Genomic DNA, 13,276 nt, shown 5'->3' with positions numbered 1-13,276 from the left:
CCGCGCTTCCAGATATTTGCGTAATTTGCGCGTTGCATCCTCGCCTGTCGTGTCCCCTCCCCTTCCCTTCCGTCCCGACTTTGCTCGACTGCCGCTCGCTGCCGCTCGGGTCGCGCTCCATATGACCGCACAAGCACGACAAACATCTGCGAGATGGGCGCGGGCCGAACCGGCGTGTCCGAGACGCCGTGTGCGGCCGTTCGGAGCTACTAGAGTAGAGCAGCGCTGCGCTGGAAAGGTGCGAAAACACGGACAGAGGACACAGGAGGTTCAACAAAGCATCCATCTCCTCTAGAGGCGAAAGATAAATTTTTGTTTACAAATTTGCAGATGTGCACTGCTACAAAACAATATGCCCGGACGTGTTTCACAACATTTCTGTCGTTTCATACTGTTTCGTTATTTGCAGACACACTTTGCTAATCTTCCTTGGCACACTCTTCTTCAAACGGAGTTCCTTAATATCGCATCTTACGATAGTTTAAAATCAGTATGGACGCATCTTCGTCACACAAGAAGGGTAGCATGAAAAGAGGGCTGGCAGGGGTAGCGACAAAAAAGCAAAAAATGAAGACAGCCAGAGTTCCCAGGCGGTCGCCGATCCGAATACTAACGTTGTTGCTTATCTTCGGTGATCGGACGAGAACGGCTGTTTTTTTTTTTTTTTTTTTTTTTTAATTTATGTATTTAGTTAGTTTTTCGAATTTAGCGCCGCTACAAAACAGTTGGCTCTGACGCGTTTCAAGGACACATCTGTCGATTCGTAGTGTTTCGTTGATTCCAACGACTTCCTAGCACTCTTCCTCCGCGCATTCTTGCTCAAACTGAGTTCATTACTGCAATTTCGTGTCTTACGTTTAGTACAGTACTTTAAAATGCTTGTGGAAGCATCTTTGTCACACCTGAAAGTTAGTATGAAGAAGAGGGCTGGCAGGTGTAGCGACGCAAAAATTAAAAAATGAGATAGAGCCAACAGCACCCGGTGTTCCCAGGCGGTCACCCATCCAAGTACTAAGCGGGCCCGATGTTGCTTAACTTCGGTGATCGGACGAGAACCGGTGTATTCAACATGGTATGGCCGTTGGCGTCCTTATAATGTGGCCGCACGGCAGAGGAAGCCTTCGCCCCTTCTCCCAACACACGCAATCGCCGTTTTCCGTGGCACATTTGACGCAAAGCACGTCCTTCCACCGCCACGTGGGTGACACGCACAGCGCGGCTGCTCGTTGCACCGCCTGTCATTCGTTTGGTGCGTGCGGCCTCCGACACTCGCGGGAGACGCACCTTGTTCTTGTTATCCGGCGCAGGGCCGGGCGCCGGTAGGGGGTGAGCTGCGCGGGGTGTGGCAGTGTCCTGCTGGACCGGCGGAAGCTTTCTCACCTGGCTGACACGCGCCGCGCTTCCAGATATTTGCGTAATTTGCGCGTTGCATCCTCGCCTGTCGTGTCCCCTCCCCTTCCCTTCCGTCCCGACTTTGCTCGACTGCCGCTCGCTGCCGCTCGGGTCGCGCTCCATATGACCGCACAAGCACGACAAACATCTGCGAGATGGGCGCGGGCCGAACCGGCGTGTCCGAGACGCCGTGTGCGGCCGTTCGGAGCTACTAGAGTAGAGCAGCGCTGCGCTGGAAAGGTGCGAAAACACGGACAGAGGACACAGGAGGTTCAACAAAGCATCCATCTCCTCTAGAGGCGAAAGATAAATTTTTGTTTACAAATTTGCAGATGTGCACTGCTACAAAACAATATGCCCGGACGTGTTTCACAACATTTCTGTCGTTTCATACTGTTTCGTTATTTGCAGACACACTTTGCTAATCTTCCTTGGCACACTCTTCTTCAAACGGAGTTCCTTAATATCGCATCTTACGATAGTTTAAAATCAGTATGGACGCATCTTCGTCACACAAGAAGGGTAGCATGAAAAGAGGGCTGGCAGGGGTAGCGACAAAAAAGCAAAAAATGAAGACAGCCAGAGTTCCCAGGCGGTCGCCGATCCGAATACTAACGTTGTTGCTTATCTTCGGTGATCGGACGAGAACGGCTGTTTTTTTTTTTTTTTTTTTTTTTTAATTTATGTATTTAGTTAGTTTTTCGAATTTAGCGCCGCTACAAAACAGTTGGCTCTGACGCGTTTCAAGGACACATCTGTCGATTCGTAGTGTTTCGTTGATTCCAACGACTTCCTAGCACTCTTCCTCCGCGCATTCTTGCTCAAACTGAGTTCATTACTGCAATTTCGTGTCTTACGTTTAGTACAGTACTTTAAAATGCTTGTGGAAGCATCTTTGTCACACCTGAAAGTTAGTATGAAGAAGAGGGCTGGCAGGTGTAGCGACGCAAAAATTAAAAAATGAGATAGAGCCAACAGCACCCGGTGTTCCCAGGCGGTCACCCATCCAAGTACTAAGCGGGCCCGATGTTGCTTAACTTCGGTGATCGGACGAGAACCGGTGTATTCAACATGGTATGGCCGTTGGCGTCCTTATAATGTGGCCGCACGGCAGAGGAAGCCTTCGCCCCTTCTCCCAACACACGCAATCGCCGTTTTCCGTGGCACATTTGACGCAAAGCACGTCCTTCCACCGCCACGTGGGTGACACGCACAGCGCGGCTGCTCGTTGCACCGCCTGTCATTCGTTTGGTGCGTGCGGCCTCCGACACTCGCGGGAGACGCACCTTGTTCTTGTTATCCGGCGCAGGGCCGGGCGCCGGTAGGGGGTGAGCTGCGCGGGGTGTGGCAGTGTCCTGCTGGACCGGCGGAAGCTTTCTCACCTGGCTGACACGCGCCGCGCTTCCAGATATTTGCGTAATTTGCGCGTTGCATCCTCGCCTGTCGTGTCCCCTCCCCTTCCCTTCCGTCCCGACTTTGCTCGACTGCCGCTCGCTGCCGCTCGGGTCGCGCTCCATATGACCGCACAAGCACGACAAACATCTGCGAGATGGGCGCGGGCCGAACCGGCGTGTCCGAGACGCCGTGTGCGGCCGTTCGGAGCTACTAGAGTAGAGCAGCGCTGCGCTGGAAAGGTGCGAAAACACGGACAGAGGACACAGGAGGTTCAACAAAGCATCCATCTCCTCTAGAGGCGAAAGATAAATTTTTGTTTACAAATTTGCAGATGTGCACTGCTACAAAACAATATGCCCGGACGTGTTTCACAACATTTCTGTCGTTTCATACTGTTTCGTTATTTGCAGACACACTTTGCTAATCTTCCTTGGCACACTCTTCTTCAAACGGAGTTCCTTAATATCGCATCTTACGATAGTTTAAAATCAGTATGGACGCATCTTCGTCACACAAGAAGGGTAGCATGAAAAGAGGGCTGGCAGGGGTAGCGACAAAAAAGCAAAAAATGAAGACAGCCAGAGTTCCCAGGCGGTCGCCGATCCGAATACTAACGTTGTTGCTTATCTTCGGTGATCGGACGAGAACGGCTGTTTTTTTTTTTTTTTTTTTTTTTTTTAATTTATGTATTTAGTTAGTTTTTCGAATTTAGCGCCGCTACAAAACAGTTGGCTCTGACGCGTTTCAAGGACACATCTGTCGATTCGTAGTGTTTCGTTGATTCCAACGACTTCCTAGCACTCTTCCTCCGCGCATTCTTGCTCAAACTGAGTTCATTACTGCAATTTCGTGTCTTACGTTTAGTACAGTACTTTAAAATGCTTGTGGAAGCATCTTTGTCACACCTGAAAGTTAGTATGAAGAAGAGGGCTGGCAGGTGTAGCGACGCAAAAATTAAAAAATGAGATAGAGCCAACAGCACCCGGTGTTCCCAGGCGGTCACCCATCCAAGTACTAAGCGGGCCCGATGTTGCTTAACTTCGGTGATCGGACGAGAACCGGTGTATTCAACATGGTATGGCCGTTGGCGTCCTTATAATGTGGCCGCACGGCAGAGGAAGCCTTCGCCCCTTCTCCCAACACACGCAATCGCCGTTTTCCGTGGCACATTTGACGCAAAGCACGTCCTTCCACCGCCACGTGGGTGACACGCACAGCGCGGCTGCTCGTTGCACCGCCTGTCATTCGTTTGGTGCGTGCGGCCTCCGACACTCGCGGGAGACGCACCTTGTTCTTGTTATCCGGCGCAGGGCCGGGCGCCGGTAGGGGGTGAGCTGCGCGGGGTGTGGCAGTGTCCTGCTGGACCGGCGGAAGCTTTCTCACCTGGCTGACACGCGCCGCGCTTCCAGATATTTGCGTAATTTGCGCGTTGCATCCTCGCCTGTCGTGTCCCCTCCCCTTCCCTTCCGTCCCGACTTTGCTCGACTGCCGCTCGCTGCCGCTCGGGTCGCGCTCCATATGACCGCACAAGCACGACAAACATCTGCGAGATGGGCGCGGGCCGAACCGGCGTGTCCGAGACGCCGTGTGCGGCCGTTCGGAGCTACTAGAGTAGAGCAGCGCTGCGCTGGAAAGGTGCGAAAACACGGACAGAGGACACAGGAGGTTCAACAAAGCATCCATCTCCTCTAGAGGCGAAAGATAAATTTTTGTTTACAAATTTGCAGATGTGCACTGCTACAAAACAATATGCCCGGACGTGTTTCACAACATTTCTGTCGTTTCATACTGTTTCGTTATTTGCAGACACACTTTGCTAATCTTCCTTGGCACACTCTTCTTCAAACGGAGTTCCTTAATATCGCATCTTACGATAGTTTAAAATCAGTATGGACGCATCTTCGTCACACAAGAAGGGTAGCATGAAAAGAGGGCTGGCAGGGGTAGCGACAAAAAAGCAAAAAATGAAGACAGCCAGAGTTCCCAGGCGGTCGCCGATCCGAATACTAACGTTGTTGCTTATCTTCGGTGATCGGACGAGAACGGCTGTTTTTTTTTTTTTTTTTTTTTTTTAATTTATGTATTTAGTTAGTTTTTCGAATTTAGCGCCGCTACAAAACAGTTGGCTCTGACGCGTTTCAAGGACACATCTGTCGATTCGTAGTGTTTCGTTGATTCCAACGACTTCCTAGCACTCTTCCTCCGCGCATTCTTGCTCAAACTGAGTTCATTACTGCAATTTCGTGTCTTACGTTTAGTACAGTACTTTAAAATGCTTGTGGAAGCATCTTTGTCACACCTGAAAGTTAGTATGAAGAAGAGGGCTGGCAGGTGTAGCGACGCAAAAATTAAAAAATGAGATAGAGCCAACAGCACCCGGTGTTCCCAGGCGGTCACCCATCCAAGTACTAAGCGGGCCCGATGTTGCTTAACTTCGGTGATCGGACGAGAACCGGTGTATTCAACATGGTATGGCCGTTGGCGTCCTTATAATGTGGCCGCACGGCAGAGGAAGCCTTCGCCCCTTCTCCCAACACACGCAATCGCCGTTTTCCGTGGCACATTTGACGCAAAGCACGTCCTTCCACCGCCACGTGGGTGACACGCACAGCGCGGCTGCTCGTTGCACCGCCTGTCATTCGTTTGGTGCGTGCGGCCTCCGACACTCGCGGGAGACGCACCTTGTTCTTGTTATCCGGCGCAGGGCCGGGCGCCGGTAGGGGGTGAGCTGCGCGGGGTGTGGCAGTGTCCTGCTGGACCGGCGGAAGCTTTCTCACCTGGCTGACACGCGCCGCGCTTCCAGATATTTGCGTAATTTGCGCGTTGCATCCTCGCCTGTCGTGTCCCCTCCCCTTCCCTTCCGTCCCGACTTTGCTCGACTGCCGCTCGCTGCCGCTCGGGTCGCGCTCCATATGACCGCACAAGCACGACAAACATCTGCGAGATGGGCGCGGGCCGAACCGGCGTGTCCGAGACGCCGTGTGCGGCCGTTCGGAGCTACTAGAGTAGAGCAGCGCTGCGCTGGAAAGGTGCGAAAACACGGACAGAGGACACAGGAGGTTCAACAAAGCATCCATCTCCTCTAGAGGCGAAAGATAAATTTTTGTTTACAAATTTGCAGATGTGCACTGCTACAAAACAATATGCCCGGACGTGTTTCACAACATTTCTGTCGTTTCATACTGTTTCGTTATTTGCAGACACACTTTGCTAATCTTCCTTGGCACACTCTTCTTCAAACGGAGTTCCTTAATATCGCATCTTACGATAGTTTAAAATCAGTATGGACGCATCTTCGTCACACAAGAAGGGTAGCATGAAAAGAGGGCTGGCAGGGGTAGCGACAAAAAAGCAAAAAATGAAGACAGCCAGAGTTCCCAGGCGGTCGCCGATCCGAATACTAACGTTGTTGCTTATCTTCGGTGATCGGACGAGAACGGCTGTTTTTTTTTTTTTTTTTTTTTTTTTTTTAATTTATGTATTTAGTTAGTTTTTCGAATTTAGCGCCGCTACAAAACAGTTGGCTCTGACGCGTTTCAAGGACACATCTGTCGATTCGTAGTGTTTCGTTGATTCCAACGACTTCCTAGCACTCTTCCTCCGCGCATTCTTGCTCAAACTGAGTTCATTACTGCAATTTCGTGTCTTACGTTTAGTACAGTACTTTAAAATGCTTGTGGAAGCATCTTTGTCACACCTGAAAGTTAGTATGAAGAAGAGGGCTGGCAGGTGTAGCGACGCAAAAATTAAAAAATGAGATAGAGCCAACAGCACCTTTTTTTTTTTTTTTTTAATTATCTCCCATCTCCCCTTATAGCCCGGCCTTTTCGCTCTCCACAAAAACGCCATCCCTCGGCGAGCTTCTCCAGCTAAAAAGGTGCCGTTGACTTCTGCAAGGGACGCGGGGGAAGGCCCCCCAATGTGCCTTCATCGGCGAGGTGTGCCGGCGTGGGTATGTGCTGTGTGCTTCCAGGACAAGGAACAGAAAAGAACGTGCATCCTCCAATACAAAAAAAGAAATGCAAGGAAGCCGCCGCCCAGACTTCATTACAAATAGGAGAAACAAAATTGGCCCCTGGACGCCGGTGCAGTTTGCCGGGACAGTGATCCACAGCAACGACAACCTGCCAAAGCAACAGGCAGGTGGCATCCGCCAAAAAAGTGAATCCACCGGAAGAGAAATGAAAGTAAATTAAAGTCCGAAGAAAATATGTCCCCACTAACGGTCGACGGATGGTACATGGAGAAGAAAACAACCGTCGACGCACAGCAATAGGAAAAAGTCCCACATTCAGACACACACCGACTGTGATAAATGATCACCGCGACACGGCCCCCTCAGCCGCCGCGAGAAAAGAACAAATAACAAGAAAGAAATAAAGGAGGAACAGAAAGTAAAGCAAACAGAAAAGAACTTTTGACGGACAAAACACCATGCACATAACTGTAGGTCATGTGTACGTTGTCGTTAATGTACGGCCGATTAGAAACACAACTTTACCATGCCATAAAATCATTATCCAAGAGAGGAAGTCCGTTGGTAAGCAAGGGTTCGTCATAACACGCCAACAGGAATATTGGCAGTAGTATCAGACAGAAAAGGTAAAAATGTCAAGATCGGGTATGTAGTCGTATCAGGTAAGTGACAATTTAGTGAATGCATGGGCCAGGGCAACATGCAAAAAATTGGCGAAAGTCGAGGAATAAGCCGGTCGACCAAGGGTCAGACGATGTTCCGCCCACAGGTAAGACAGAAAGTCGACGGCAGTAGTCAATTTCAGGGTGAAAATACAAAAAACCGTGTGTCCCAAAATCCAAAGAGTTGCATTCCGTTTGGTGGCCGGATAAGCCGCACACTGAGGCACGATGGCGTCCAAAGCTGTCACCTGCCGCCTGTCCACTCTGTTGATTAGACGCACCATGTCACACGCAATATCCCAGACATCACGGAATTTCCGACAGTCGAATCGGTGTTCGATGGTGTCCTCCTCAGGACACGCATCACAGACTCCCGAAGAAATCAGATCGATTGAGTGCAGCTTAGCATTAGTCGGAAATGTGCGGTTGACCACTTTATACCATGTTCCGTGAACATGGGCCGGAATAACGGCGGCGGCAAGGTTCCGCCACACCATCCTCCAGTCGTGCTGAGGTAGCCGATACTCCCATTTATTCCTACTTGGCGATCCCCGAAGAGCGCGCACAACGTCACCGACATTGCACGCACGGACATCACCGAGCACCAGGTAACTGTTATACACATAATACCGGCGGACAAAGTTCAACGTGTACGGAATATGACTGACCGAGACCGGAGCAACCATCGATGGTGGGCGATAGGCATGGAATAAAGCAGCCGTCGGACTGCACGGCCCCTTGTCAAGCACCACGGTAGTCCGCTTCACGAAGAGCGCCGCACATTTGTTGCGAAAATCAACGAAACCCAGCCCCCCCTCCGTCAGACTCAAGGTACAGGTGGCCAGGGAGACTTTAAAGATGTCACCCTTCCACAGCAACCAATAGACCGCCTGTTGAATGGCCCGTTCCAGTTGTTTCGGCACAGGTAGGACTTGTGCTAGATACCACGCTTTGGCCAAAATCTGCGTGTTGATAAGGGCCACTCGTTGACGGAGCGCCAAGTTCCTAGAGGCATACAGTTTCGCAACGGCCCTGACCTTATACAGCGTGGACCGCCAATTAAGAGCTTCCATACGCTGCGTATTGTCGGTCAGAATGACACCAAGGACAGTCTGCCGTTGCTTGACACAAAACCAGTCGCCGCGAACAGTACGCAGGCGAGGTGTAAGGGGGAGTAAAACAGTTTTCCGAGGATTAACGATAGCCCCCGTTGCCCTCTCAAATCGCTGCAGAACACCATGTAACCTGTCAATGTCCTCTGGCTGATCGAGGAACACGCCGAGGTCGTCGGCATACGCTCTACAGATCAGCTGATCGTCACCTATGCGTATGCCCCGGCATTCCTGGGCGATACAGCGGAGAAGCGGATCCAACGCCAAAGCGAAGAGTGACATAGACAAGGGGCAGCCCTGGCGAACTGATCGGCTAATAGGTATAACACGACTGGGAGTTCCGTTTATTACAACCCGTGATGTGGCATTCCTTAAAATATTGTGCACCATCGTCGTCAGTTTAGAACCAAATCCGAAACCGACCAAGACCCGCCGCAGATAGGTGTGACTAATCCGATCGAAAGCGTTTTTGAAGTCGACCAGCATTATCGCAGCCGTCCGGAGCCTGTGACTTTTAACATATCCGATACAATCCCGGTACGCCAGAACAGCATCGAATATGTTACGGTCCCTGACAGCGCAAGTCTGATGTTCACTCACCACCTTTGGCATAACGTTCGTCAACCTGTGCGTGATACACCGCGCTATAATTTTATAGTCGGCGTTCAGCAAGGTTATAGGACGGACATTGTCGAGATTTGGTGTTGCGGCCGATTTCGGAACGAGAGCAATGCGCCCTTCTGAAAATTCCGCAGGAATAGCAACGCCGTTATGGATCTCATTCATAATGGCAATTAAAACATCACTGAAAAGACTGAAAAATTTCAAGTAAAATTCGGCAGGAATTCCGTCCAGTCCAGGGGACCGGCCCCTAGGACTCCGTTTCACAGCTGTAGTTAGGTCATCAAGGGTAAAAGGTTCATTTAAAATGGCTCTATCTTGTCGTGTTAACACACGTGGGACCCTCTGCAAAAAATCGCGCAGCGCCCCGGCGTTGACGTCCACCTCTCGGAAAAGCGTCGCAAAATGCTCGTGAACTTCCCGCTCAATGGCCGCACCATCGGAAGTGGACGTGCCATCTCGCTGGATCCATTTACGGATTGCCAACCGCTCGCGCCGCCGGCGCTCCCTGCTCAGGTGGTAGAGAGAGAGCGGTTCCCCTTCCACGTCACCCACCGGTTGGCTCCGCGCGATAGCCCCAACACCCTTCCGACGAAGATCATCGAGGAGCTTGGCTTTGAACTGATTAAAAACCGGAAGCAACTCAGGTGACGTTGCGACGCGCTGAGCGATATCCTTTAAACAGTCCTGGTAAAAACGTGCCGTCGACCGACGCCAATGCGCCGCATCGCGGCTAAAATCGATTAAAAAACGCCGAATAGCCGGCTTGGCGACCGCCACCCACCACCCGATAGTACTGCCGTCATCGCCTTTACCACGCAAGAGCTTGCGCCACAACGCAGTAAATTGAGACGTGAGACTGGCATCGTCCAAAAGGCTACAGTTAAATTTCCAAATATTGCTGCGCCGAGTAGGGCGCGCACGCGGCAGGAGAAGTTGACACATGTAACCGCAATGGTCAGAAAAAATAACCGGCAACACGTCCGCCTTCCGGACGTGAGCGGCGAGCGGCGAAGACACATAGATCCTGTCTAATCGACTGTGACCGGTGGCGTAAAAGTGGGTGAAATGCGTCTCGTCCGGATGCAGCACACGCCACGTGTCGCGGAGCCGAAAGCTGTCAACCAACGTACGCAATTCCTGGCACCAGTTAGGACGCGGCTCCTGATCACGACCATCAATCACAGCATTAAAATCACCACCGATCACTAAGTCAGTATGATTACGATGGAGAAGTGGACAGAGATCCTGGCCATAAAATTTATTCCGCGCTGGCTTGTCACCGGCATGAGCGTATACATTAACAAAGGCAAAACCATTGACGGTACATGCTATAGCGCGGCCATTTGGCAATATTTCAATATTGCTAACATCAAATTCAGGACGAATTAAGATAGCAGTACCAGTCTGTTCGTCGAACATGATATTATCAACGACAGTAAAATCAGAAGAGTCAAGTAAAAACAACAGAGCCTGACGCGTAACTTCCTGTAAAAATGCCACATGACAGCGGGAGTCATGTAAAAAAGTGTGCAAAGCCGACAACTTGTGCGGATTACTCAACTTGTTAACATTGAGAGTTAAAACATTCCACGAACAACGCTCAGGCTCCATACACAATTAAAATATACAAGCACAAAAAAACTCCTCAGTTAAAAACAGACAGCAGACATTGGACGGAATTTCAGCCACCAAAAGGAGTAAAATGACCTCCAAAACGACGGGAGGAATTCCCGGCAACTGGAGGAGGGAACAACAGAGAATAACATTGAGAAATAAGATATGCCACGAACAATGCTCAGGCCCCAGACACAAGTAAAATACACATGCACAAAAGGCTCCTTATGGTAAAAACAGACAGCAACATGGACGGAATTCCGGCCACCAAGGAAGGGTAAAAGGTTCTCTAAAAGACGGGAGTAGTTCCCGTCAACTGGATTAGGGGACAACAAAGAATCCACTAAGTCTCACCGCCTTCCACATCCGCCGCCCACTCAGTGGGGTACACGGGAGTGGGGGCGGGCGCGGTCCCAGAATCTGTGCCACCGGAAGCCACCGACAAAGGAGCAGCAACGGGCATCTCCACGTCGGGAGAAGAAGCTGGCACTCGCTCGGGGGCAGAAGGACAGACACGACGCTGGTGGGTGTCTTCAGCCTTCCGTTTTGTCGGCAATTGCGGCGGCGCTACAGCCAAAGCCGTATCGGCCGGCATTGCCGAAGCGTCACCAGTAGGCGGCTGACTTAAAACGGTTCGTAAATGTCGAACAGCGACATCACGCTTCTGATCGGCCACGGTGAGGTCGTCAGGCGGCGGATGGCGAGAAGCGGCACGCTGTTGGGGTCGCGATTGCTGTGTCGGACGCCCGGAGCCGGAAGCCGGAGACGGCCGCCGCTCACGGTCTAGGTCCCGACGCGCGGCACGCTGTTGTGAGTCTTGCCGACCAACTCGCGACTGCCGGGAACCGGCAGGCGAACGGTCAACTGGAGACGGACTGCGGTCGGGTCGGGTAAACCCCCTGTCAGAGGAAGGCGACCGACCGACACTACGAGCACGTTGCCTGCTAGAACTGCGAGACGGAAATTCATCACGCCGCGGTTTCGGAGCCGCAAAAAATTCCTGCGACTCCACGGCAGCAGAGCTAACAGTAGCACTGGCAGCCACGTCAACCGAGGCAGTCAACGTATCAGAAAATTCCGGTACCGTAACAGGCTGGGAACCAGGTTCCGACACGACAGCAGTCGCCGACGCGGGCGTGCGGTCGGACGCAGACGCAAGTGAAACAAGTGGTAAAGACAAATTTTCGTCAGCCTGCACGGGAGCCGTAGCAGGCGCGGAAACAGCAGACACAGAAGCAAGGTCACAATCGGGAGTGGACACATCCATGGCAACCGCGGCGTCAGCTAGGTTAGCATCGGCCACGCGGCGCGCGGGTGCGGGGGGGGCTGTACCTAAGACCGTAGCAGCGACAGAGGCAAAGCTGGCCCCGCGCAAACCATCGTCAATCGGTAATTGAGCAGGCCGTTTACGTTTAGGACAATCTTGCCGGTAATGACCAACGCCACTACAAAATGAACAAGTTTGAGGCTGTCCACTATAAGTCACAAACGCACGGTGGCCGTTGACCAAAATAAATGACGGAATGTGCTGTCTGACAACCATTTTCACACTCCTCACACCGTTTTCGACTTGAAACAAATAGGCGGAGGACCACTTTTCCTTAATCACTGACAAAACGGTACCGTACGGCCGCAAATAACGTGAAATGGTATCATTACGTATTTCAAAGGGCAGGTTAAAGATACGAATTTGCCTAACGCCGAAGCCGGCGTGCGACACAGTCACATTACTAATTTTACCGTCAAGATGTCGAAATTTACGCACACCGTCATTGACAGACACAACAGTATCACACATGTCAGGAGATCTCAATTTTAAAAACACTGAATTAAGGAACGTATCAAACTGTATGCCAAGAACGTCATCATGCCGTAACATCAAGTCCTCTAATATCCAACGGTGAATCTCAAAGGCCGAAGGTTTATCAACTGAACGATCAAATTCACATTGGACGTTATTCTGCCTTTCCTCACTATCATCGTAAATCATTTCCATTACTTACAGTCAGGTAGAAATACAGCCACAAGGCAGAAGAAGCAGACGACACGCGAGGCGCCGCCGGCCCAGTCGCACGAGGTAAACACTGCTCGCTCGGCACCGAGGTGTTGCCAGGCGGTCACCCATCCAAGTACTAAGCGGGCCCGATGTTGCTTAACTTCGGTGATCGGACGAGAACCGGTGTATTCAACATGGTATGGCCGTTGGCGTCCTTATAATGTGGCCGCACGGCAGAGGAAGCCTTCGCCCCTTCTCCCAACACACGCAATCGCCGTTTTCCGTGGCACATTTGACGCAAAGCACGTCCTTCCACCGCCACGTGGGTGACACGCACAGCGCGGCTGCTCGTTGCACCGCCTGTCATTCGTTTGGTGCGTGCGGCCTCCGACACTCGCGGGAGACGCACCTTGTTCTTGTTATCCGGCGCAGGGCCGGGCGCCGGTAGGGGGTGAGCTGCGCGGGGTGTGGCAGTGTCCTGCTGGACCGGCGGAAGCTTTCTCAC

General features: G+C 51.6%; 1 protein-coding gene, 4 non-coding genes and 1 pseudogene across 5 annotated transcripts; all 6 read right to left on the bottom strand.

The window, feature by feature from the left end:
- Window positions 1–967: 967 nt before the first annotated feature.
- On the bottom strand, window positions 968–1,086 carry LOC124790474. The gene has a single exon (XR_007016271.1). It is a non-coding gene; the product is annotated as a 5S ribosomal RNA (ribosomal RNA).
- A 1,275-nt stretch (window positions 1,087–2,361) lies between these two features.
- On the bottom strand, window positions 2,362–2,480 carry LOC124790473. Its single transcript, XR_007016270.1, has one exon. It is a non-coding gene; the product is annotated as a 5S ribosomal RNA (ribosomal RNA).
- A 1,277-nt stretch (window positions 2,481–3,757) lies between these two features.
- Window positions 3,758–3,876, bottom strand: LOC124790472. Its single transcript, XR_007016269.1, has one exon. It is a non-coding gene; the product is annotated as a 5S ribosomal RNA (ribosomal RNA).
- Window positions 3,877–5,151: 1,275 nt separating this feature from the next.
- LOC124790471 lies at window positions 5,152–5,270 on the bottom strand. Its single transcript, XR_007016268.1, has one exon. It is a non-coding gene; the product is annotated as a 5S ribosomal RNA (ribosomal RNA).
- Window positions 5,271–11,118: 5,848 nt separating this feature from the next.
- Window positions 11,119–12,042, bottom strand: LOC124789225 (flocculation protein FLO11-like). The gene has a single exon (XM_047256519.1). It carries the CDS (start codon window positions 12,040–12,042, stop codon window positions 11,119–11,121), a length of 924 nt encoding a protein of 307 aa, XP_047112475.1.
- Window positions 12,043–12,864: 822 nt separating this feature from the next.
- Window positions 12,865–12,982, bottom strand: LOC124790548 (annotated as a pseudogene).
- Window positions 12,983–13,276: the final 294 nt, after the last annotated feature.

The sequence above is a fragment of the Schistocerca piceifrons genome, chromosome 3 (genome assembly GCF_021461385.2).
Source record: "Schistocerca piceifrons isolate TAMUIC-IGC-003096 chromosome 3, iqSchPice1.1, whole genome shotgun sequence".
Classification (NCBI taxonomy): domain Eukaryota; kingdom Metazoa; phylum Arthropoda; class Insecta; order Orthoptera; family Acrididae; genus Schistocerca; species Schistocerca piceifrons.
This window is presented reverse-complemented; position numbering and strand designations above follow the sequence as displayed.

Bases quoted from the DNA above. Each gene is read 5' to 3' on its own strand.
- LOC124789225 (XM_047256519.1), bottom strand. From the start codon at position 12,042: ATGGATGTGTCCACTCCCGATTGTGACCTTGCTTCTGTGTCTGCTGTT.